This window comes from Manis pentadactyla, chromosome 1, assembly GCF_030020395.1.
Source record: "Manis pentadactyla isolate mManPen7 chromosome 1, mManPen7.hap1, whole genome shotgun sequence".
NCBI lineage: Eukaryota > Metazoa > Chordata > Mammalia > Pholidota > Manidae > Manis > Manis pentadactyla.
In genome coordinates, this window is record NC_080019.1 from 138,486,268 (window position 1) to 138,511,823 (window position 25,556).

Below are 25,556 nucleotides of genomic sequence, written 5' to 3' on the forward strand. Positions count from 1 at the left end.
CTCATTTTTTTGTTTGACTAATATTAGAATAAAATTCATATAAAGGGGAAAAGCGTAAGCACAGCAATCATTAAGAATATTTCTTTTACTAGTAAATTAAGTAAAGTATTATTTATGTATGCTTTTTACACATTAGCCTTGATAACATGACAATAAATTCTTATCCTTAAAGATAGTCCTCTCCAGTAACTTGACCTTACCAAAAGAAAATATATTTCAAAATTAGCTTACAAAATTAGCTCCTCCAGGCTCAAATTATGATCATATACTCATAAAATTCTTTCTGATCACTCAATCATTCCTCAGTATAGAAATATTAAGGTTATTCAACTACTCTAGAATGAGGGTTCCTTGGAAAGTTTAACTTAGGATAGACTGATTTATCCAATATTCCATTCAAGAAATGCATTTGAATTCTACATATCAGGCTTTGTGCTAGGAGCTAAGGACATAAAAACTGAATAAACCGGGATCCTTTACCTGGAGGAGCTCATAGTCCAGGCAAGGAGAAAGACATGTCAACTGACTCATTTCAGTGCAATACTGAAATTACTCTTTTGCAGGTATGGTTAAGCTTGTGTGTTACAAAAGTGTGTCATAAAATTTGGGAGATCATTCTCTACCCCACAGTCAAGGACTTAGCAATTCCTCAGTCCTCCTCAGACTGCACCTTTTGGGGGAAGATAGAGACACTGAAATGTCATGACCTATGGCTAGTTTAGGAAAGACAGTGGCCATAGTGAGGTTCTAAAATGAGTTTCCAGAGCAGCAGTCATTGGAAAATGGGAATCAGAGCATGACTAAAAATAGATGTTAATCCCTTATTACTCCTTCCTTTGAGAAATTAAACCTAACTCTCCTAATTCCCCTCCTCTGGGTCTGGATTAATTTAGAGACTTGCCTGGCCAAATTAATGTGGCAAAAGTGACAATCTGGGATTTCCAAGCCTAGGTCATAAAAAGACTTATCTGAGCCTCTTAGCATGTTGATTCTGGGGAAATCCAGCCACCACAGGAGTTCAACTACCCTGAGATCTCTGTGGTCAAGCTAACCATTTGGAGAAGCTATGGAGAGAGAGATAGATATCTTGCCCATCTCCAGCCATCCTAGCCAAGGCATCAGCACGTAAGTCAGGAAGCCATCCTGGACATTCTGGCTCTAGCACATGTGGAAAAGAATCCCGGTCATCCAGCTAACAGCAGACTGAAGGCTCCAGACATCTGTTTCCAACTGAGCTGCTGCAGCCATCTCCAGCTCTTCAAGCCACTCAGCTAAGACCCCAATCATTGTGGAGCAGAGGAAATTCTGGTCCACAAAATCATGCCTTGTTTCTATAGTATTGTGGTTACTACATTCACCTCACACAAAATTGTGAACATAATAAAATCACTGCTTTTTTATGTCACTAACTTTTGACATGGTTAATTCTGCAACAACAGGTCACCAGACAGGAAAGGAGAAAAAGATGCTAGTCAGTGCATCTCTGAAAGACAGATTTCTGGGATCCATCTTAAAAATAACTGGGATATTTGGAGGTAAGGGGCAGAGGCAGGGTGAAGAAGAGGTATGTGACCTTGTTTCCATGGTGTTTTAATCCAGGAAGACTTTTGGCTTATACATCCATAGACAAGGGAGCCAAACAGAGACTTTGGGATAAAAAGGAGCAGTTTTCTGACAGTAATGAAACACCTTCTTGCCTTGAATTTCCTGACACCTTTCTCTCTTGATTCTCCTCTCTCTGAACTGGTCATTCCTTCTCACTATTTTCTGGCAGATTTCCGTATCTTCACCAACTCTACCCATGGTGATCCCTATAAAACTTAAATCTAATCACATCAATTCCTGTTCAAAATCTTCCAAAGGCTTACTTTCTCATACAGGTAAAAGTCAATATCCTCATCACATTCCGTAAGAACCTTCAAGATCTTTTCCATTCCAGGACCTTCTGATGGTTTATTTATGGATATCTTTACTTCTCTTCACTCATGCTAAGATGGTTTCATCTAAAACAATGGTTTAATATACCCAATCTAATTTGGAACAGTTCCCAAATTTATCACTCAAGCCAATATCTTTCCTAACTCCAGACTTATGTAGATAATTGTTTACTCAATCTTTTTACCTATATGGCTGTCAGAGATCCCCTAGACCATCCCCTAGTTATATGATTCATTAGAATGATGTACACTCAGCATCTAGTCATACTAATGGCTATGATTTATTATGATGAAAGGACACCCAAAGAAAAAAATCAGCCAAGAAAAAAGGTTCATGGGCTGAAGTTCAGGGGAAAATGGGCCCAAGCTTCCAAAAGTCCTCCCTCAGAGTCACACAGAACATACTTAATTATCCAGCAACTACTTTAGAAACATCTGTGAAATGATGTCTACCAGGAAAGCTCCTTAGAGACCCAGGGTACCCTCTTCCTAATACATGCCAAAGTCAAACTCCCAGAAGGAGAGCAGGTATTCAACATGAACCATACTGATAATATTAGCAGTTAAAACATACTGAGCAACTCTTAACAGTCAGGGTAGTTGTTACCCTCCTGAAATCCAAATTCCACTTTCCAGCCAAAAGTTACCCCTATAAGCAAGCCTTTCAAGAGACAGTTGTAACCCTGATATGTTCATTTTTCTCCCTGAAAACGGCTAATACAGATTTTGAACTTAGCAAGTCCAAAAGCAAACCCCAATCCCTTCACTACTGTTCCTGAGTCTTCAATACCTCAGGAAACGGCACCTCATTTACTTTGTGACTTACACAACTCTGAAGGCATCCTGGACTACTTTTCCTCTCTCAACTGACATTCAATCCATCAGGATATTATGTTGACTCTACCTTAAAAATGGAGCCAGAATCTCACCACTTTTTATCACCTTCATTGCTACAACCTAGTTGAAGGCACCACTGGCCTTTGCCTGGATTATCTCAGTCTTTTGCCTGGTGACCCTTCTTCTCCTCCTGCTCCTCTTTACATTATTTTCTGCTAGCAGCCATAGTGATACCTATAAAACTTAAACTTGATCACATCAATTCCTGCTCAAAATCTTCCAAAGGCTTACTTTCTCATACAGATAAAAGCCAGTATCCACTCACATTCCATAAAGCCCTTCAAGATCTTTTCTACCCAAGGACCTTTCTAACCTCAATCATACTTTTCCTCTCAGCTTCTCTGCTCTAACTTCATTTGCCTCCTCAGTGTCCTCAGAGATACCAAGTGTGCTCCTGCCTTATGGATTTTGCCCTTCTTGTTCTTGCTATTTGACATAGATACGGTCTTGGCTTCCTCCCTAACTTTCTTCAGGACTTTGCTTGAATGTCACCTTACCACCAATGTCTTCATAACCACCTTATATAAAATAGCCACTTCCATACTATTACCCCCTTACCCTCCTGTACTTTTTTTCCTTAGTGCTGATTATCTCTTAATGTCATTTATATTTGTTCATTTGTTTACTACTTATCTCTCCCCTCTAAGGGTCATAAGAACAGGGACTTTTTGATTTTTGCTCTATTCCCATGGTCTATTTAGAACAATGTTTGGCATGTAGTAGGTGCTCAATAAACAGTGAATAAATATTCCTGGTTTATCTTGGATTCAGGTAACTCAAGATTAATTCTATTTTCATGAGTTGAATGGTTCTTAAAAACTCCAAAAACTTGGAAATGATTCAATACAGGATATATAAATCATAGGTTAAAAAACATATTTCCTTGTGTTTCCTTCACATAACAGTTATAATATATAGCAAATATAACATATAACAGTAGGACAATATCTCCTTGAAAGGGTGGCACACAGTCAAGAGCTCAATTTTATTATCTGCTATAAAACTTTGCATACAAATATTAAATATTAAGATTTTCAGATATTTTCACTATATAAACACACACACATATATATGTACATATATACATACACTATATATACACACAAACACACATATAGATTTATGTTTATATTTACATTTACATATTATTACCCTAGCTGATAAAGTTCAACTTGCAAAAGGTCACAGCTGAGAAAAATAGTGAAGGTATGTATCATTTCATTTTCCCAATATATGTTCAAGCCAGATTTCCTGGATTTGAATGATGACTGTGACCATTTTCTAACTGTGTGGACTTAGGGAAATTACTTAAACCTCTTTTTATGTTTCTGCATTGTTATAATGGGTGTAATAATGTTACCTATTTCATAGGATTGTCATAAAGATTAAATAAGATAATATAAAGATTTTAGAATAGGCTTAGCACATGGCTAGCTTCAGTAACTACAGACTATATCATCATAATTTACATTTGGCAAACCTAATAGAATGTCTGCACTCTAAATAAAATTTGCAGTCATTCCACCCATAGTACAACTAAAAACACTTGCTTATTGGAACACCTGCTTATCATTTACCTGTAGGGAAGAAAAAAAGACTATACTTACTTCATAATAAGTGGGCTAGTAAAAGACAAAATATCAGCAAACACTTTGAATAAAGCAGCTTGAATCAGGACAAACTTAAAGGTGTTCCACAATGCACAGAGAAGAGATGGTTTCTTGCTATGTGCCTCTTTAGCAAAAGATGCCTACATAATGAAAGAAAAAAAAATGAGAAAATTAGATTATGAGTAAAAATGAAAAATATATACATATATGTACAAACTAACTATAAATTTAGTAATGTACTTCAAAGATAATAAGATAACAAGAAAGGAATAAATTCAGTTAAACTTGAAAATACGACCCATATCATTGGCACCATGTGTCTCCAGACTGCTTGGTGTTACGTATAACGTGGTATAAATGAGCAAGAGAAATAGTTGTATTTCACCATTTTTGTGAATTTTGAAACTGTTTCACTAATATAATTAATTAATGGAAATACAGTTTTTAGCTTCAAATCATACTTTCTTTTCGGGAAGTCAGTAGAGGGTATCTATGTGTGTATATATGACACTCCATGTGGAGTACTGTCCCTGCCCATAAACTTTGCCTTGGCCACTATATGACTTATGTTAACCAATGAAGCTCTGAGATACAGAAACCATATTCACTAAGATAATTGAGTAGAAGATATTGGTGAGAAGCCAAAGATATAGACATATCAACACACCAGATCCTGAATGTTAAAGGGAAAGGATGCTGAATAATTTGACGACAGAAACTAGCTGCAATCACAACCAAATGTATGTATGAAAATGGCTTGCCTTTTCACATATTTTAAGGACTTTTTATATTAAAAATGAACATATCTCACATTTGGAACAAGCTTTATATAACTTTAAGTACTAAGTAAGTATTTAGGGATTTAACAATTCATTACCTTTACTTTCTGTCTCTCTTGATTCCTTAAAACTTCCTTCCTCCACTGTTTTTCAAAGACAGGACACACAGTATAGGAGGAATCGTTTTCATTTAGTTCAAAAAGATCCTCTCTTTCCAAAGGTTTCTTATAGCCTAAAATAATTAATCTAAAAATGAAAGAGTAAGGCAAACAATTTAGCAAAACCAATAATCAAGATACAAATAATTTGCATGTGTTTGTTTCATTCCTTGACCGACTGTACTTTTTTTTTTTTTTTTTTTTTTTAGATAATTATTTTTTATTGAAGGGTAGTTGACACACAGTATTACATTACATTAGTTTCAGGTGTACAACACAATGATTCAACATTTATATACATGATAATTCTAGGTACCAGCTATCACCATACCAAGTTGTTACAATATTTTGACTATATTCCTTATGCTATACATTACATCCCGGTTGCTTATTTATTTTACAATTGGAAGTGTGTACTTTTTTTTGGTTGTTGTTGTTAGGGCATCTCTCATATTTATTGATCAAATGGTTGTTAACAACAATAAAATTCTGTATAGGGGAGTCAATGCTCAATGCACAATCATTAATCCACCCCAAGCCTAATTTTCGTCAGTCTCCAATCTTCTGAAGCATAACGAACAAGTTCTTACATGGAGAACAAATTCTTACATAGTGAATAAGTTACATGGTGAACAGTACAAGGGCAGTCATCACAGAAACTTTCGGTTTTGCTCATGCATTATGAACTATAAACGGTCAGTTCAAATATGAATACACATTTGATTTTTATACTTGATTTATATGTGGATACCACATTTCTCTCTTTATTATTTTTAATAAAATGCTGAAGTGGTAGGTAGATACAACATAAAGGTAGAAAACATAGTTTAGTGTTGTAAGAGAGCAAATGTAGATGATCAGGTGTGTGCCTGTAGACTATGTGTTAATCCAAGCTAGACAAGGGCAATAAAACATCCACATATGCAGAAGATTTCTCTCAGAACAGGGAGGGTGAGGTTCTAAGCCTCACCTCTGTTGATCCCCAATTTCTCACCTGATGACCCCCCTGCGACTGTGCCTGTCTTAGGTTGTTCCTCCCTTGAGGAATCTTACCCGTCTCTGGCTAACCAGTCATCTTCCGGGGCCATACAGGGAAATGTTAAGTTGGTAAGTGAGAGAGAAGCCTTATTGTTTGAAATGGTTAGCTTTTTATTTCTTTGCATATTTATGCCCTGTGGCTTCTATGCCCAGCATTTGTCTTGAGGTATCTTTACCACTTGGAGGAGTTATGATACTCGGTAAATTTGATATGAGGCACGAATTCTATTTAAGAATTCGTTGTAATTAGGAAGGAAGAAGAAAAGCTATAGAAGTAGCAGGCGGGAGAAAACATGGGAAGATTGATTATTTCTTTGACATATCTTCTTGTAGAGTAACTTCAGCATGTATAGATTTTAAGCTACTACTTAAATTGTGCACATACATTAACATAATAGGAGTATAGTTACATAACCAAAGCATACCTGTAATTACCAGCCATCTCCAGTGAAACCAAGAAAACCAGTTAGGCACCCTAGGCATTTGTGAAAACTTATCAATGATATGATGGTTATTATCTAACTGAATTTGAATAGTTTGAGAAAAATCAGACAAATTAAAACAACCCATTCCTGGGCACTGTTCACATCCCATATGTTCTTTTAACAGTAAATAGTCTGTAGTTGTAAGATTTTGGAACGCTACAATTTGCACTTCTCCAAATTCTTGGTTGAGTTCCAACAGTATAGATCCAGTCAAATTTGTTGTTTTACTGTATGCACAGGCCAGCTTAGATATCTCCTTCCTCATTCCCATGGCAAGTCCAGGAGCTGGTGGGATGAGTGCATCTACAGCTGTAGCAGTGCGTGGATCTTTGTTGGGGTTTTTTGATGATCATCTTCTGGCATGAGTCTTCCCGAGAGTGCTGATGTTGGAAGTTCTCTTTCATATCGTATCTTAGTTCATTTTCGGGGTAGCCAAATTAGGCTTTGATCCTCTGTATAAACACAGACAGACCCTTTGCCTACACTTTTATATGTCCTTTATATCATTGTGTAGAACTCATTAGAGGTCACCACATAGGAACTGCATTTTTTTTTTAAATCATTAATCTACACTTACATGACAAATACTTTGTTTACTAGGCTCTCCCCTATACCAGGTCCCCCCTATATACTCCTTTACAGTCACTGTCCATTAGCGTAGCAACCTGCTGTAAAATCACTACTTGTCTTCTCTGTGTTGTACAGCCCTCCCCTTTCTCCCACCCCGCTATGGATGCTAATCTTAATACCCCCCTACTTCTCCCCCCCTTATCCCTCCCTACCCACCCATCCTCCCCAGTCCCTTTCCCTTTGGTACCTGTTAGTCCATTCTTGAGTTCTGTGATTCTGCTGCTGTTTTGTTCCTTCAGTTTTTCCTTTGTTCTTATATTCCACAGATGAGTGAAATCATTTGGTATTTCTCTTTCTCTGCTTGGCTTGTTTCACTGAGCAAAATACCCTCCAGCTCCATCCATGTTGCTGCAAATGGTTGGATTTGCCCTTTTCTTATGGCTGAGTAGTATTCCATTGTGTATATGTACCACCTCTTCTTTATCCATTCATCTATCGATGGACATTTAGGTTGCTTCCAATTCTTGGCTATTGTAAATAGTGCTGCGATAAACATAGGGGTGCACTGATCTTTCTCATACTTGATTGCTGCATTCTTAGGGTAAATTCCTAGGAGTGCAATTCCTGGGTCAAATGGTAAGTCTGTTTTGAGCATTTTGATGTACCTCCATACTGCTTTCCACAATGGTTGAACAAGTTTACATTCCCACCAGCAGTGTAGGAGGGTTCCCCTTTCTCCACAGCCTCGCCAACATTTGTTGTTGTTTGTCTTTTGGATGGCAGCCATCCTTACTGGTGTGAGGTGATACCTCATTGTAGTTTTAATTTGCATTTCTCTGATAATTAGCGATGCGGAGCATCTTTTCATGTGTCTGTTGGCCATCTGTATTTCTTTTTTGGAGAACCGTCTGTTCAGTTCCTTTGCCCATTTTTTAATTGGGTTATTTGTTTTTTGTTTGTTGAGGCGTGTGAGCTCTTTATATATTCTGGACGTCAAGCCTTTATCGGATGTGTCATTTTCAAAGATATTCTCCCATACTGTAGGGTTCCTTTTTGTTCTATTGATGGTGTCTTTTGCTGTACAGAAGCTTTTCAGCTTAATATAGTCCCACTTGTTCATTTTTGCTGTTGTTTTCCTTGCCCGGGGAGATATGTTCAAGAAGAGGTCACTCATGTTTATGTTTAAGAGGTTAGTGCCTATGTTTTCTTCCAAGAGTTTAATGGTTTCATGACTTACATTCAGGTCTTTGATCCATTTTGAGTTTACTTTTGTATATGGGGTTAGACGATGGTCCAGTTTCATTCTCCTACATGTAGCTGTCCAGTTTTGCCAGCACCATCTGTTGAAGAGACTGTCATTTCGCCATTGTATGTCCATGGCTCCTTTATCAAATATTAATTGACCATATATGTCTGAGTTAATGTCTGGATTGTCTAGTCTGTTCCATTGGTCTGTGGCTCTGTTCTTGTGCCAGTACCAAATTGTCTTGATTACTATGGCTTTATAATAGAGCTTGAAGTTGGGGAGTGAGATCCCCCCTACTTTATTCTTCTTTCTCAGGATTGCTTTGGCTATTCGGGGTCTTTGGTGGTTCCATATGAATTTTTAAATTATTTGTTCCAGTTCATTGAAGAATGTTGCTGGTAGTTTCATAGGGATTGCATCAAATCTGTATATTGCTTTGGGCAGGATGGCCATTTTGACGATATTAATTCTTCCTAGCCATGAGCATGGGATGCGTTTCCATCTGTTAGTGTCCCCTTTAATTTCTTTTAAGAGTGACTTGTAGTTTTCAGAATATAAGTCTTTCACTTCTTTGGTTAGGTTTATTCCTAGGTATTTTATTTTTTTTGATGCAATTGTGAATGGAGTTGTTTTCCTGATTTCTCTTTCTGTTGGTTCATTGTTGGTATATAGGAAAGCCACAGATTTCTGTGTGTTGATTTTGTATCCTGCAACTTTGCTGTATTCCGATATCAGTTCTAGTAGTACTGGGGTGGAGTCTTTAGGGTTTTTTATGTACAGTATCATGTCATCTGCAAATAGTGACAGTTTGACTTCTTCTTTGCCAATCTGGATTCCTTGTATTTTTTTGTTTTGTCTGATTGCCGTGGCTAGGACCTCTAGTACAATGTTAAATAACAGTGGGGAGAGTGGGCATCCCTGTCTAGTTCCCGATCTCAGCGGAAATGCTTTCAGCTTCTCGCTATTCAATATAATGTTGGCTGTGGGTTTTTCATAGATGGCCTTTATTATGTTGAGGTACTTGCCCTCTATTCCCATTTTGCTGAGAGTTTTTATCATGAATGGATGTTGAACTTTGTCAAATGCTTTTTCAGCATCTATGGAGATGATCATGTGGTTTTTGTCTTTCTTTTTGTTGATGTGGTGGATGATATTGATGGACTTTCGAATGTTGTGCCATCCTTGCATCCCTGGGATGAATCCCACTTGGTCATGGTGTACGATGGTTTTGATGTATTTTTGAATTCGGTTTGCTAAAATTTTGTTGAGTATTTTTGCATCTACATTCATCAGGGATATTGGTCTGTAGTTTTCTTTTTTGGTGGTGTCTTTGCCTGGTTTTGGTATTAGGGTGATGTTAGCTTCATAGAATGAGTTTGGGAGTATCCCCTCCTCTTCTATTTCTTGGAAAACTTTAAGGAGAATGGGTATTATGTCTTCCCTGTATGTCTGATAAAATTCCGAGGTAAATCCATCTGGCCCGGGGGTTTTGTTCTTTGGTAGTTTTTTGATTACCGCTTCAATTTCGTTGCTGGTAATTGGTCTGTTTAGATTTTCTGTTTCTTTTTGGGTCAGTCTTGGAAGGTTGTATTTTTCTAGGAAGTTGTCCATTTCTCCTAGGTTTCCCAGCTTGTTAGCATATAGGTTTTCATAGTAGTCTCTAATAATTCTTTGTATTTCTGCGGGATCTGTTGTGATTTTTCCTTTTTCATTTCTGATACTGTTGATTTGTGTTGACTCTCTTTTCCTCTTAATAAGTCTGGCTAGAGGCTTATCTATTTTGTTTATTTTCTCGAAGAACCAGCTCTTGGTTTCATTGATTTTTGCTATTGTTTTATTCTTCTCAATTTTATTTATTTCTTCTCTGATCTTTATTATGTCCCTCCTTCTGTTGACCTTAGGCCTCATTTGTTCTTCTTTTTCCAATTTTGATAGTTGTGACATTAGACCGTTCATTTGGGATTGCTCTTCCTTTTTTAAATATGCTTGGAGTGCTGTATACTTTCCTCTTAAGACTGCTTTTGCTGCGTCCCACAGAAGTTGGGGCTTAGTGTTGTTGTTGTCATTTGTTTCCATATATTGCTGGATCTCCATTTTGATTTGGTCATTGATCCATTGATTATTTAGGAGCGTGTTTAGTCTCCATGTGTTTGTGAGCCTTTTTGCTTTCTTTGAACAGTTTATTTCTAGTTTAATGCCTTTGTGGTCTGAAAAGTTGGTTGGTAGGATTTCAATCTTTTGGAATTTACTGAGGCTCTTTTTGTGTCCTAGTATGTGGTCTATTCTGGAGAATGTTCCATGTGCACTTGAGAAGAACGTGTATCCTGCTGCTTTTGGATGTAGAGTTCTGTAGATGTCTATTAGGTCCATCTGTTCTAGTGTGTTGTTCAGTGCCTCTGTGTCCTTACTTATTTTCTGTCTGGTAGATCTGTCCTTTGGAGTGAGTGGTGTGTTGAAGTCTCCAAAATGAATGCATTGCATTCTATTTCCTCCTTTAGTTCTGTTAATATTTGTTTCAGGTATGTTGGTGCTCCTGTATTGGGTGCATATATATTTATAATGGTTATATCCTCTTGATGGACTGAGCCCTTTATCATTATGTAATGTCCTTCTTTGTCTTTTGTTACTTTCTTTATTTTGAAGTCTGTTTTGTCTGATACCAGAATTGCAACACCTGCTTTCTTCTCTCTGTTGTTTGCTTGAAATATCTTTTTCCATCCCTTGACTTTAAGTCTGTGCGCGTCTTTGGGTTTGAGGTGAGTCTCTTGTAAGCAGCATATGGATGGATCTTGCTTTTTTATCCATTCTATTACTCTGTGTCTTTTGATTGGTGCATTCAGTCCATTTACATTTAGGGTGATTATTGAAAGGTATGAATTTATTGCCATTTCAGGCTTTAAGTTTGTGGTTACCAAAGGTTTAGGGTTAGCTTCTTTACTGTCTTACTGTCTAACTTAACTCGCTTGTTGAGCTATTATAAACACAATCTGATGATTCTTTATTTCTCTCCCTTCTTATTCCTCCTCCTCCCTTCTTCATATATTGGGTGTTTTGTTGTGTGCTCTTTTTAGGAGTGCTCCCATCTAGAGCAGTCCCTGTAGGATGCCCTGTAGAGGTGGTTTGTGGGAGGCAAATTCCCTCAACTTTTGCTTCTCTGGGAATTGTTTAATCCCTCCTTCATATTTAAATGATATTCGTGCTGGATACAGTAGTCTTGGTTCGAGGCCCTTCTGTTTCATTGCATTAAGTATATCATGCCATTCTCTTCTGGCCTGTAGGGTTTCTGTTGAGAAGTCTGATGATAGCCTGATGGGTTTTCCTTTGTAGGTAACCTTTTTTTTCTCTCTGGCTGCTTGTAATACTTTGTCCTTGTCTTTGATCTTTGCCATTTTAATTATTATGTGTCTTGGTGTTGCCCTCCTTGGATCCCTTGTCATGGGAGTTCTGTGTACCTCTGTGGTCTGAGAGGCCATTTCTTCCCCTAGTTTGGGGAAATTTTCAGCAATTATTTCTTCAAAGACATTTTCTATCCCCTTTTCTCTCTCTACTTCTTCTGGAATGCCTATGATTCTTATATTATTCCTTTTATATTGATCACTCAGCTCTCTTAAAATTCTTTCATTCCTGGAGATCCTTTTATCTCTTTCTGCATCAGCTTCTCTGCGTTCCTGTTCTCTGTTTTCTAGTCCATTAATGGTCTCTTGCATCTCGTCCATTCTGTTTTGAAGTCCTTCCAGAGCTTGTTTTATTTCTGAATTCTCCTTCCTTAGTTCTTGCATATTTCTCTGCAAGTCCATCAGCATGGTTATGACTTTTGTTTTGAATTCTTTTTCAGGTAGACTGGCTAAATCTATCTCCCCAGATTCCCTCTCAGGGGAAGATGTAGCAGATGCTGAAGCTGTCTGGGTTAGTCTTGTCTGGATCATATTTTTTTGCCTTTTCATGTTGACAGGTGCTATTGACTGTCAGCTGGGAGGGCCAAAATTTTCACTTACTACTGGCCTTTCTTTACTGGGGCAACTGCGACCCCTAGTGGCTTGTGTTGGGTAATTGCGTGTAGACTGGGTCTTTGTGTCTTGCCTGGCCGGAAGGGAGAAATTTCCCTTTCTGTGTGCGGAATTTGTCTCAGGCTGCTTCTCTGCTTTCACAGCGCCCAGTGGGGTGATGGATGGGGGGGCTGCTTGACTGTTTGCCTCCGTGAGGGGTCTCAGAGCTGTTGCCCAGGGTGTTAGTGCACCCGGTTTTCCCTGTAATTTCCAGCTGCTGTACTGTGACCTGGGTTGTTTCCGTCAAGCTGTTAAGTCCCTGTCCCTTTAAGACTTTCAAGAAGCCCCCGCTTTTCTTTGTCACAGGGGCATCAGCTTCGGCACCCGCTCAGAGGTCTTACTCCCTGTTCCCCCAGTATCCAGGGCCCCCTGGGCACGTACTGTGTCTGCGCTCTGGCCCGGATGGCTGGGGCTGGGTGTTCGGCAGTCCTGGGCTCCGTCTCCCTCCCGCTCTGCCTATTCTTCTCCCGCCGGGAGCTGGGGGGAGGGGCGCTCGGGTCCCGCCGGGCCGGGGCTTGTATCTTACCCCTTTCACCAGTCGCTGGGTTCTCGCTGGTGTAGCTGCAGTCTGGCCACTGTCCTGGGTCTTCTGGTCTCTCTTTTAGGGCTAGTTGTGTTTGTTGTATTTTCAAAAGTATATATGTTTTTGGGAGGAGATTCCCACTGTCCTACTCACGCTGCCATGTTGTCTCCGCCTCCCCCTACTGTACTTTTTAAAATCATGAAACTTTATTCTGGAGTTCAATCATGTGTAATAATCATGTATAATTTTTAGAAGGGCTATGTAGACATCGAATTATTCAGTGAAACACTCACTTCATTTACTCAGCTCATATTGGAGGCACCCATTACCTCCCTTACTGAAATTTAAATAGCTAACTTTCACAGTAAAGTATTCACCCCAAAACCCACATTTGTTTTTAGGCTTGTTTTAGAGGGGACATGGATCCAACTTTATCTGAAACTTCTCTTATTTCTCTAGGGCTTTATATATCCTTTGCCACTGGGCTTTACAGATTGTCCAGCTAGATGTGGAGTACCTGTCTGTGTCCCCATAAGCTTCAGCCTTGGCCATATGACCGACACAATATGAGCCTATGTAACAGTGCCATTTTCAGGCTGATGCCTTAAGAAAAATGGCAAGTTACATCTAGTCTCCTACACCCTCCACTCTCCTCCATTCAAAGAACTTGCACCAGGGGACAGTGTGTATAATTATAATAAGAACAATGGGTCTAAACTAGGACTGTCGCAAGCAAACCAAAATGCATGATCTAGTTTTACCAAAGATGTTATTTTGCAGCAGACAATGACTTATACTTACCGTGTAGCCATCCTTCTGTCCAATCATCATCCTACTAACAGGCATCTCATATTTACTCAGTTGAAAATATATTGAACTCAGGGTAAGTCCTCATTTATTCTAGTCACAGAATTATGAATTACAGCTTGTCTAAATTAGTCCTAGTAATCTCATTACCTTTTTGCTTGGCATTAACAATATAACTCATTTATGACTAAGGATATCTAAACAAAAATCTGCAAAGGAGTTTTTTTTTTTTCCAAAAGAAGGCATAAAACTCGAGTAGAAAGCATTTTGCCTTCCCTTCCCCTCCCTTTCCTCCTTGCTGCCTGCACTAAGGACATAATGCTGAGATCGAGAAGTCATCTTTGCCATCATGGGTTCACAGACAAATAATAAGCATTGAAGTGGAAAAATAGAAAAAGCCTGGGCTCTTTATAACATTTCTGGGGCAGTTCACCAACCCATTCCCAGCCTTCTTCCCAGTAACGTAAAAAAATAAATACCTATTTATTTAAGCTATTATTATTTGGCCATTCTGTGGCATGAAGTCAAACAAATTCCTAAGTGATGTAGTTCAGATATACTCAGTTTATGAGCTTGGTGACATGACTTGTTTAGTAAGAAATGAAACCCACATTTAAACCTAGGCTTTCTGACTCTGTAGCTTCACTTCTTTCCATTATAAAGTACATTTGTCCAAGAGCCCACAATGTCATACACTACTCCAAACTGGGATGGCTTTCATTGTCTTTGCTACTGAACAATCTCAGTTGATTGACCCTGGGATAGATTTAAACCCTGTGATAACCAGTCTCCATTGTATTTAATTTTACTTTTATTATACTACATAATATCACATTACAAGTCATACTTAACAAAAAGGCTTAAATGCAGTAAGAAAGGACCTTCGTAATCATGTTTCTGTTTGACTCAAATATGCTGGGCATTTTCCTGTGGTGCACTTTTAAAAATTTATTAAGCAATAAATTACTTTTACATCATATTAAGTCCTTCTATTCCAATGCACAAAATAAATATTCATTTTCAAAATAAGATAGCATTGATTTTCACAAAAGCATTTTTAATAACATTTACCATCTCAGCATTTTGAGTTGTAACTGTGCAAAACTCAGCGGTTTTGGTTCATGGGGATAAGTGACCTCAGCTTTCATGCTGAGTCTCCAAATAATGCAGCAGCTAAAAGTGACACTTAATGCTAAACTGATCATGATGCACATGGCTTAGTTGTTTAACTACTGTGACTTCCCTTTTCCCAGGTGTGTACTTCCTCCCCTTCTTTTGCTTTCTTCTGGGGGATGTAAATGCTCTCATCAAAGGGGCTGGTCTTTCACACTTAAGCATCACAGACCAGAGGAAATGGTGCTTCTTTAAATCAAATGAATGAGGCAGCTATTTTGGAAGCCCCTAAGACCAAGAGGTGACCCTCCGATAAGTGGAATGCAGCATGCACCAGGTCCCCTAAACTTGCGGACTTCATTCCTTAGCAGGAATAAGGTTCATTCATGCATCTTGTATTTTTCAGATTGATATTGTTTTTCAAAGGCCATTCAGTTGAGTTAATTTGATCCTCACAACTCTCAAAAGCAAGCAGAGCAGTATTAATTTCCCATTTTTACAGGCACCTAATCACCAGGAACTCCAGAGATTGGTCACAGTTTTTTAAATGTGACATAAACCAGTGCTAACATAACCAAAGGCAGACAATGCTTTTAAGAGTAATATTCCCACTTTGTTTTCAGTTTTGTTATTGGGAGAATTTTGAATATATTTAACATTAACATGTGTGTGTAAGTATCTACCCAAAAGTATTAAGAGTAGCAAACCAGTGACAGTTGGCTAGGAAGATGAGATGAAGTACAATTTTGCAGATGGGTAATATTTGAATATGTGGCAAGTACAGACATGTAGTAACATTATCTATTTTATTACAGTTAATCACCTTTTAAACATTTCTAGAAAGGGGTGATTGTGTTATGGGAAAAGGCATAAAGTCCAAATCATAAGGTAGGGCAAAGTCAGGTAATGTACAAGTTTTATTAAAATGTGAGGAAAAGGTAAGACAGACTGAATAGTGTAAACTTGATTAAAATAATAATTCAACTGTGATCTATAAAATCTTTAACTAGATTTTTTCCATGTATGTCAAGGGGATTATTCTATGACCATAATTATTATACATTGATGACAGATTATATTTGCTAATAAAGGCTTCATAATTATTTGGTCACCAGAACATTCTAGACAGCTACTACCTTAGGAATTAAGGTTCATAAGCATATAATTCCTTAATTATTTGTATCATCTGAGCACATTTTATTTGAATTATTCATATAATTATGGGAGGTTGAATCTATCCTAGGAAATAATTTCTGACTTTATTTTGTAACGCAGAATAGATCTGAGAACGTAGTTAACCACTGTCTTCAAAGAGACATTCTCTTAAACAACAGCTATGCTTCAGTTGCAATTGTTTAAATACCAGATAAGAAATCAAATTAGATTCATGCCAAGAACAGTTGCAGATAATAGCATGCTATGAAAATATTTCCTATGTACTTCTGAGATATTACATTTAAACAGAAAATAAATGTGATATTCAACAATTATAGCTTATTGGTTCGTTTGACTGATCTCAGATATGGCCTTCAATATACTGAGTTGCCATATTTTAAAATTTCTTATTCCTTATCCTGCCTATTAAATTTAACTTTAGCTTCTTACTTTAAACCTCCTAAAATGGTGTTTGCAGTAGTTAATACAAATTCATATAGTTTTTATAGTTTGATAATTAAAATGTTTAAAGTATATTTTCTTAAAATTAATTTTATTTGCAATATTTAAATTATATGATATCCTGTGACTTAAAAGTGACAGTCTGTAAATTTTAAAGCCATAGCAGATGCCACTTTCTCCAACTCATGGATGAAACATAATTCAGATTTGGAAAGCATGTCTGCACATATACAAAATAACTCACTGTAAATAGCCCACATTTGCATAATTTCTATTCAATATTTCTTTTTTTCTAGTGTGTAACTTAATGTAGCATATCATTGTATATTTCTGCCACCCTCTTTAAGTGATTCCTAGATTTCTGTAACTTGGAGTTCTGATCATAATTCAACCTCTTGTACCCAAATATTTGCTCACCAAGTGTATCAGTTTTCTATTTAAACTGTTTTCATAATGATGTTGATATTGACAAATTCAATGGAGAATACTCAGTTCTTCCTTTAATGTACCCCTATGGGATCACTTTATTTTTCTCTCTTTTGGACAGTTTCCTTAGCTTTCAAGTCGCCCTTGTTGCTTTGTTTTTCTCTTACAATCTGAACACCTTTACTTAGCTCTCTTTGTACACTCCTGCTCCTCTCCCAATTTAAATACTGAGGATTTTTAATGTTCCGTTTGCTCATCCTATTCAATAGGCTCTCTTTCTGTGTGATCTCATTCATACTCATGGTTACAACTACTGACCCACAGTCGATGACTCCTGACTATATCCATGCATCCAAGGTTTACCTAAGCTTGCAATCTACATAAACACCTGTTAGATATTTTTTATGGGGATGAGTCAGGTGCATCAAAATGAAGCTTCCCCAAACTGATCACACAATTTTTCACTACACTTCAACCTCACAGTTATCGGAGCCAATAAACGAAGATTTCTTTCAACATTTTTCCCAGTTCCTCAGTTTCCTCATCCAATCAACTCCATCTCTTAAACAGCTCCTGAATCTGTTCCTTCCTCTTTATCATCTTTATCAGACTGTGCCATAAATCTACCTGTAACCATAAGTCTACCAGGATACTGAAACAGCCTCCTAACCACCCAGTGTCCATTTTCATCCCCTACACACCACATCCACACATTGCAAAGGTGATTTTCTGAAGTGCAAAAGCGATTAAGTCACAATTTAAAATGCTTTCATGGATTCTCATTATCTTCAGGATCTCGCAGAGAATTCCTTATGATTGTTCCTTCGAGCCGGAGGGCTTGCCACATGGACACTCTGCAGTGTAGCAGGAGTCAGTTCCCTCTTGCCTCAATAGTTTGTATATTTGCTCAACTTGGAATGCTGGTTGGCTCACTCCTACACATTTTTAAGTGTTGAGTGAGCATTAATTACTTGTGAAACAGTCCCTAAATGTTCAGACTTGGCTAGGTGACACTCATGAAAATTGTTTTTCTCTATAATGTTTAGATTGCCTTTTGCCTTTTTGGGTAGTTGAAAGTGCGCTTTCTAATATTTTTAATTCTATTCTGAATTCCTGGAAGATAGAATTTAGGTCATTTATCTCTACATTTTTAAAGGTTACCATCATGCAGGGCATCTAGTACACAACCTTTTCCCTTTTTTTTTTTTAAGTATTCCCCTACTCTTAAGAACGTACTTGTAGATCAAATTGAGCGTTTTTGTTACTACCAACTACAGAGCAAGAGGCACAGAAGTATGATTTGGTTTCATATTATAATAAACTTTCTGTTCTAGGGACAAGAAACACATTTTTATAGAAAGCTTCTGAATTTATAAAATTAGGAAAAAAAATAAACTCTTCTCATTTAATATGACCAAATTCTTGTGTGAAAGCCCTTGTCATACATTAAAGCTGAGTTATTCTGTGGATAAACCGCATAATATGTCTTATAATAATGATTGTGTGTGCACATTTTAATAATAGCATATGAAAGTATATAGGGAATATTCCTAGTAAAGAGTAGAATGAGAAAGTGAAGAAAAAGCTTGAAACATAGATTCAAAGAAACTCTAAGTCAGTGTTTTCTTACCTGGGTATCAATGGATAAGCTACCGCCTCTTCCTAAGCCTCAGTTTTCTCATCTGTAAATGTTTCTCTCATAGAACTTGAGGGAGAATTAAGTGAAATAATGTATATAAAGTAGGCAGCGCAGCTGGATGCTAAAAAAAAAGAATTCATAATACTGCCCTTCCCTAGTACTAAGAGCAATACAAATCATAAAAAAGGAAGCCACATCACAGGAGTAACTAGTCTAACCTGTGGAACTATTTAGTATGTTACTGTGATTGCTCTATGATAAATAATGTGAAAAAAATCATTACAAAGTCAAAAAATGTTCACACGTATATTAAGGTGTCCTTTCCCTTGGAATTATCCTCAGTGTGGTATGCTACAAACAAATTAATAAAATTCCTACCTGCTAAACCAGGAATACGTCATCTTACTGAAGAATGAAGCACTTTCCTCTGGACCGCATTTCTGAAAAGAAAAATACAACAAGCAGTATATGAAGAAAATGCCTTTATTTTATATTTGAATTATCTTTGTCAGCAGGTGGAAGAGTAAACATGAAATAACTTTTTTTACTAATAGTTACATCTTTGTTGATATAGTAATCCTTAAGGAATACAACTAAGATATTTGTAGATTGTGGTTGGCCTAGAGAAATGAAGATTTCTCCCAACATTATGACTCTGTTTACATAACAACCACATAGGAAAGGAAAACCATTTCTAAAATTCTTATTTTTCTGTCTCTCTCTCTCTCTCTCTCTCTCTCTCTATATATATATATATATATATGGAACTATATATAGACCCTCAATACAGTTCCTTGAATTTATATGACCCTGTATATGTATATGTATATATATGCACATATACATATAATTTAACTTATATATATGTTTAAGCTAAATTTAAGACATTTTAATTGCTAAATTAAAGATAACTTTGTCTTTTCTCTGAAAAATATAAAAATAAGAGACTATAATAAGCATTTGGTTTACTTACTACTATATATTTAATTATATATTTTTACATAAATGTATAAATACATACACAATTATATACTTATCATAATTACATATTTTGGGGGGAGGTTATAACATTTCCATAAAATCCTTCCCACTGACCTGATGAGTTCAACCAAAAGAAAAGAGGTTTAAAAGGGAAGTCCTCAAAAGATAACACTTTATATTTTTAGAGTCAGCCTCAATCTCTGTATTTTAAAAAGTAAAACTGATCATTACATTAAATCTAATTCTTAGAAATCATTCCATATTTAAAAATTTTTGCACTGAAACTTCCTAATCTAGTTCTGATTTCGTACCCAAAAAATGTTTAGCACAAGCACATTAAAAAATGTTGATCCTAGAAGGAATGAGTGAAACAAAATTCCACACTGTTCTGCAAAATATCCTGAGTATAGGGGAGAGAACATGCTATGTACTCCAAAGCTGTTCTCTGAGTTACTGAACTCTAAGTCTTTGAAGATATACAGAATTTATTAGGTATCTATCCTCATATGACTGTTGAAAGAAGTAAATGAAATGACAAATGTAAAACATTTATCACACTGTGACCTAAAACAACCACTCAAACGTTAACTATGATGTCATCATTACTACTATTGCTACCAAACACACAATTTGGAAAATAAGTACACATAATACTATTAGGAGAAATATTCTGAAAATTCTCCAATTAACCTGGAGATCACATTTTATTTCACAGGAAGTTGTGAACTTGATAATTTGGCAGGATCTTATTCACATCCAAAGCATACACATTTCTGTAGCAGTCTGCAATGGCTATAAATTCTTAAAAGCTTTTCCCATAGAGAGGTAGACTACTCCCAGCCCCTTGAGTCTGAGCTGACATTGTTTCTTGATTTGATCATAAGAATACAATCGGAGTGACATTTCTTGAGAACTCCAATTGGACACCTCAAGAGGTTTGCTATGCTTGGAACTAGTGTCTGAGCCCAAGCTAGCCTGCTAGAGGATGAGGGACTACACAGAACAGAGGTGCTCATCTGACAGTCTGTCATCCTGGCCAATTACTCGAAAACTGCCAGACTATGAATAAATTGGTCCTAGACTATCCAGCCATCAGCCTACCCCTCAGCTGATAGTAGATGCTTAACAGACCTCAGCAGAGATCAGTCAAGCTGATCCAGAAAATCATGAACTCATATTTGGTTTCACATTCCCTCTAGGCCCATTTCCATGCGAAAGCATTTTACATGAGGCTTTCTGAGTCCTCTGGTAAACAGACTTCTTAGATGTGAGCCAGGCATCTTATGCTGATATCACAGTGCATCCCAAGCATGTTTACCTCCCAGAAGAAAATAGTAGGCAAGTATTTGATAAAGGTAATTAAGCCTTACCAAGCACCAAGAATGTGTGAATGACTTCTCAAAAAATAAGTAATTACTGAATTTATATCATGGGTCTCACTGAGTTTATTACTGATATAAAGCTACAAAAGCAACATGTATCTAGAAAACTAGAACATGACAGTTCTGAGAGCATCTTTCAATGCTCCAATTTACTCCTACCTTCTCTATGAAATGTCTTTCAAACATTCTAACCCACTTATTCTCACTTGGATAGCACCTCCGGTCTGCAGGCCTAATGACCCCCTAGTGAGAGTCTCATTTTGTCTCCTGAAGCCTACTACAGATTTCTGTTTTCTTTTTTTCTTTTCTTTTCTTTTTTTTTCTTTTCTTTTTTTTTTTTTTATTGAAGGGTAGTTGACAACAGCATTGCATTACATTAGTTTCAGGTGTACAACACAGCGACTCAACATTTATATACATGATATTTCTAGGTACCAGGTATCACCATACCAAGTTGTTACAATATTTTGACTATATTCCTTATGGTATACATTACATCCCGGTTAATTATTTATTTTACAATTGGAAGTGTGTTTATATATATATATATATATATATATATATATATATATATATTGTGAGGGCATCTCTCATATTTATTGATCAAATAGTTGTTAACCACAACAAATCTCTGTATAGGGGGGTCAATACTCAATGCACAATCATTAATCCACCCCAAGCCCAATTTTCGTCAGTCTCCAATTTTCTGATGCATAACGAACAAATTCTTACATGGAGTACAAATTCTTATATAGTGAATAAGTTACATGGTGAACAGTGCAAGGGCAGTCATCACAGAAGCTTTCGGTTTTGTTAATGCATTATGAACTATACACAGTCAGTTCAAGTATGAATATTCATTTGATTTTTAAACCTGATTTATATGTGGATACCACATTTCTCTATTATTATTATTTTTAATAAAATGCTGAAGTGGTAGGTAGATACGAGATAAAGGTAGAAAACAGAGTTTAGTGTTGTAAGAGAGCAAATGTAGATGATCAGGTGTGTGCCTGTAGACTATGTGTTAATCCAAGCTAGACGAGGGCAATAAACATCCATGTATGCAGAAGATTTCTCTCAGAACATGAGGGGGGAGGTTCTAAGCCTCACCTCTGCTGCTCCCCATTTTCTCACCAGATGGCCCCCTGCGACTGTGCCTGTCTTAGGTTGTTCCTCCCTTGAGGAATCTTACCCGTCTCTGGCTAACCAGTCATCTTCCGGGGCCATACAGGGAAATGTTAAGTTGGTAAGTGAGAGAGAAGCCTTATCGTTTGAAAAGGTTAGCTTTTTACTTCTTTGCATATTTATGCCCTGTGGCTTCTATGCCCAGCATTTGTCTTGAGGTGTCTTTACCACTTGGAAGAATTATGATACTCGGTAAATTCGACATGTGGCACGAGTTCTATTTAAAGGTTGTGATTAGGTAGGAAGAAGAAAAGCTATAGAAGTAGCAGGCAGAAGAAAACCTGGGAAGATTGATTATTTTTTTGACATATCTTCTTGTAGAGTAACTTCAGCATGGATAGGTTTTAAACGACTAATTAAATTGTGCACACACATTAACATAATAGGAATATAGTTACCTAACCAAAGCATACCTGTAATTACCAGCCATCTCCAGTGAAACCAAGAAAACCAGTTAGGCACCTTAGGCATTTGTGAAAACTTATCTATGATATGGTGGATATTGTCCGACTGAACTTAAACAGTCTGAGAGAATTCAGATAAACTAGAACACCCCATTCCTGGGGACTGTTCATATCCCATATGTTCTTTTAACGATAAATAGTCTGTGGTTGTAAGATTTTGGAGTGCTACAATTTGCACTTCTCCTAATTCTTGGTTGAGTCCCAACAGTATAGATCCAGTCCAATTTTTGTTTTACTGCATGCACAGGCCAGCCTAGATATCTCCTTCATCTTTCCCATGGCAAGTCCAGGAACTGGTGGGATGAGTGCATCTACACCTGTGACAGTGTGTGGATCTTTGTTGAAGTTTTTTTTTTTTTTTTTTTTTTCTGATCATCTTCTGTCATGAGTCTTCCCGAGAGTGCTGATGTTGGAAGTTCTTTTTCATATCGTATCTTAATTCATTTTCGGGGTAGCCAAATTAGGCTTTGATCCTCTGTATAAACACAAACAGACCCTTTGCCTACACTTTTATATGTCCTTTATATCATTGTGTAGAACTCATTAGAGGTCACCACATAGGAACTGCATTTTTTTTTTTAAATCATTAATCTACACTTACATGACGAATACTTTGTTTACTAGGCTCTCCCCTATACCAGGTCCCCCCTATATACTCCTTTACAGTCACTGTCCATCAGCGTAGCAACCTGTTATAGAATCACTACTTGTCTTCTCTGTGTTGTACAGCCCTCCCCTTTCTCCCACCCCGCTATGGATGCTAATCTTAATACCCCCCTACTTCTCCCCCCCTTATCCCTCCCTACCCACCCATCCTCCCCAGTCCCTTTCCCTTTGGTACCTGTTAGTCCATTCTTTTTTTTTTTTTTTTTTTTAATTTTAATAATTATTTTTTATTGAAGGGTAGTTGACACACACTATTACATTACATGAGTTTCAAGTGTACAACACAGTGGTAGAACATTTATATACATAATTCTAGGTTCCAGCTATCACCCTACCAGGCTGTTACAATATCTTGACTATATTCCTTATGTTATACCTTACATCCTGGTTACTAATTTATTTTACCATTGGAAGTCTGTCCTGTTTTTTTTTTTTTTTTTTGGTGAGGGCATCTCTCATATTTATTGATCAAATGGTTGTTAACGACAATAAAATTCTGTATAGGGGAGTCAATGCTCAATGCACAATCATTATTCCACCCCAAGCCTAATTTTTGTCAGTCTCCAATCTTCTGAGGCATAACAAACAAGTTTTTACATGTAGAACAAATTCTTACATAATGAATAAGTTACATAGTGAACAGTACAAGGGCAGTCATCACAGAAACTTTCGGTTTTGCTCATGCATTATGAACTATAAACAGTCAGTTCAAATATGAATACTCATTTGGTTTTTATACTTGATTTATATGTGGATACCACATTTCTCTCTTTATTATTATTATTTTTAATAAAATGCTGAAGTGGTAGGTAGATACAAGATAAAGGTAGAAAACATAGTTTAGTGTTGTAAGAGAGCACATGTAGATGATCAGGTGTGTGCCTGTAGACTATGTGTTAATCCAAGCTAGACCAGGGCAATAAAACATCCACGTATGCAGAAGATTTCTCTCAGAACGGGGGGGTGAGGTTCTAAGCCTCACCTCTGTTGATCCCCAATTTCTCACCTGATGGCCCCCCTGCGACTGTGCCTGTCTTAGGTTGTTCCTCCCTTGAGGAATCTTACCCGTCTCTGGCTAACCAGTCATCTTCCGGGGCCATACAGGGAAATGTGAAGTTGGTAAGTGAGAGGGAGGCCTTATTGTTTGAAAAGGTTAGCTTTTTACTTCTTTGCATACTTATGCCCTGTGGCTTCTATGCCCAGCATTTGTCTTGAGGTATCTTTACCACTTGGAAGAATTATGATACTCGGTAAATTTGATATGAGGCACGAATTCTATTTAAGGGTTGTAATTAGGAAGGAAGAAGAAAAGCTATAGAAGTAGCAGGCGGAAGAAAACATGGGAAGATTGATTATTTCTTTGACATATCTTCTTGTAGAGTAACTTCAGCATGTATAGGTTTTAAGCTACTACTTAAATTGCACACACACGTTAACATAATAGGAGTATAGTTACATAACCAAAGCATATCTGTAATTACCAGCCATCTGCAGTGAAACCAAGAAAACCAGTTAGGCACCTTAGGCATTTGTGAAAACTTATCTATGATATGGTGGATATTGTCCAAATGAACTTGAACAGTCTGAGAGAAATCAGACAAATTAAAACAACCCATTCCTGGGGACTGTTCACATGCCATATGTTCTTTTAACAATAAATAGTTTGTAGTTGTAAGACTTTGGAGCGCTACAATTTGCACTTCTCCAAATTCTTGGTTGAGTTCCAACAGTATAGATCCAGTCCAATTTTGTAGTTTTACTGTATGCACAGGCCAGCTTAGATATCTCCTTCCTCATTCCCATGGCAGGTCCAGGAACTGGTGGGATGAGTGCATCTACAGCTGTAGCAGTGCGTGGATCTTTGTTGGGGTTTTTTGATGATCATCTTCTGGCATGAGTCTTCCAGAGGGTGCAGATGTTGGAAGTTCTTTTTCATATCGTATCTTAGTTCATTTTCGGGGTAGCCCAATTAGGCTTTGATCCT

At 37.2% G+C, this 25,556-nt stretch overlaps 1 protein-coding gene across 1 annotated transcript in view; it reads right to left on the reverse strand.

Annotated features, from left to right (window-relative positions):
- The window catches only part of LOC118910409 (multidrug resistance-associated protein 1-like), a 96,560-nt gene that overhangs the window by 61,977 nt on the left and 9,027 nt on the right, over positions 1 to 25,556 (reverse strand). Inside the window, exons 2-4 of the mRNA XM_036881526.2 lie at positions 19,270 to 19,331; positions 5,322 to 5,469; positions 4,442 to 4,584 (exon numbers count right to left, since the gene is read on the reverse strand). Of these exons, the coding sequence (XP_036737421.2) occupies positions 4,442 to 4,584; positions 5,322 to 5,469; positions 19,270 to 19,331 (353 nt within the window). The remainder of the gene's footprint in view (positions 1 to 4,441; positions 4,585 to 5,321; positions 5,470 to 19,269; positions 19,332 to 25,556) is intronic.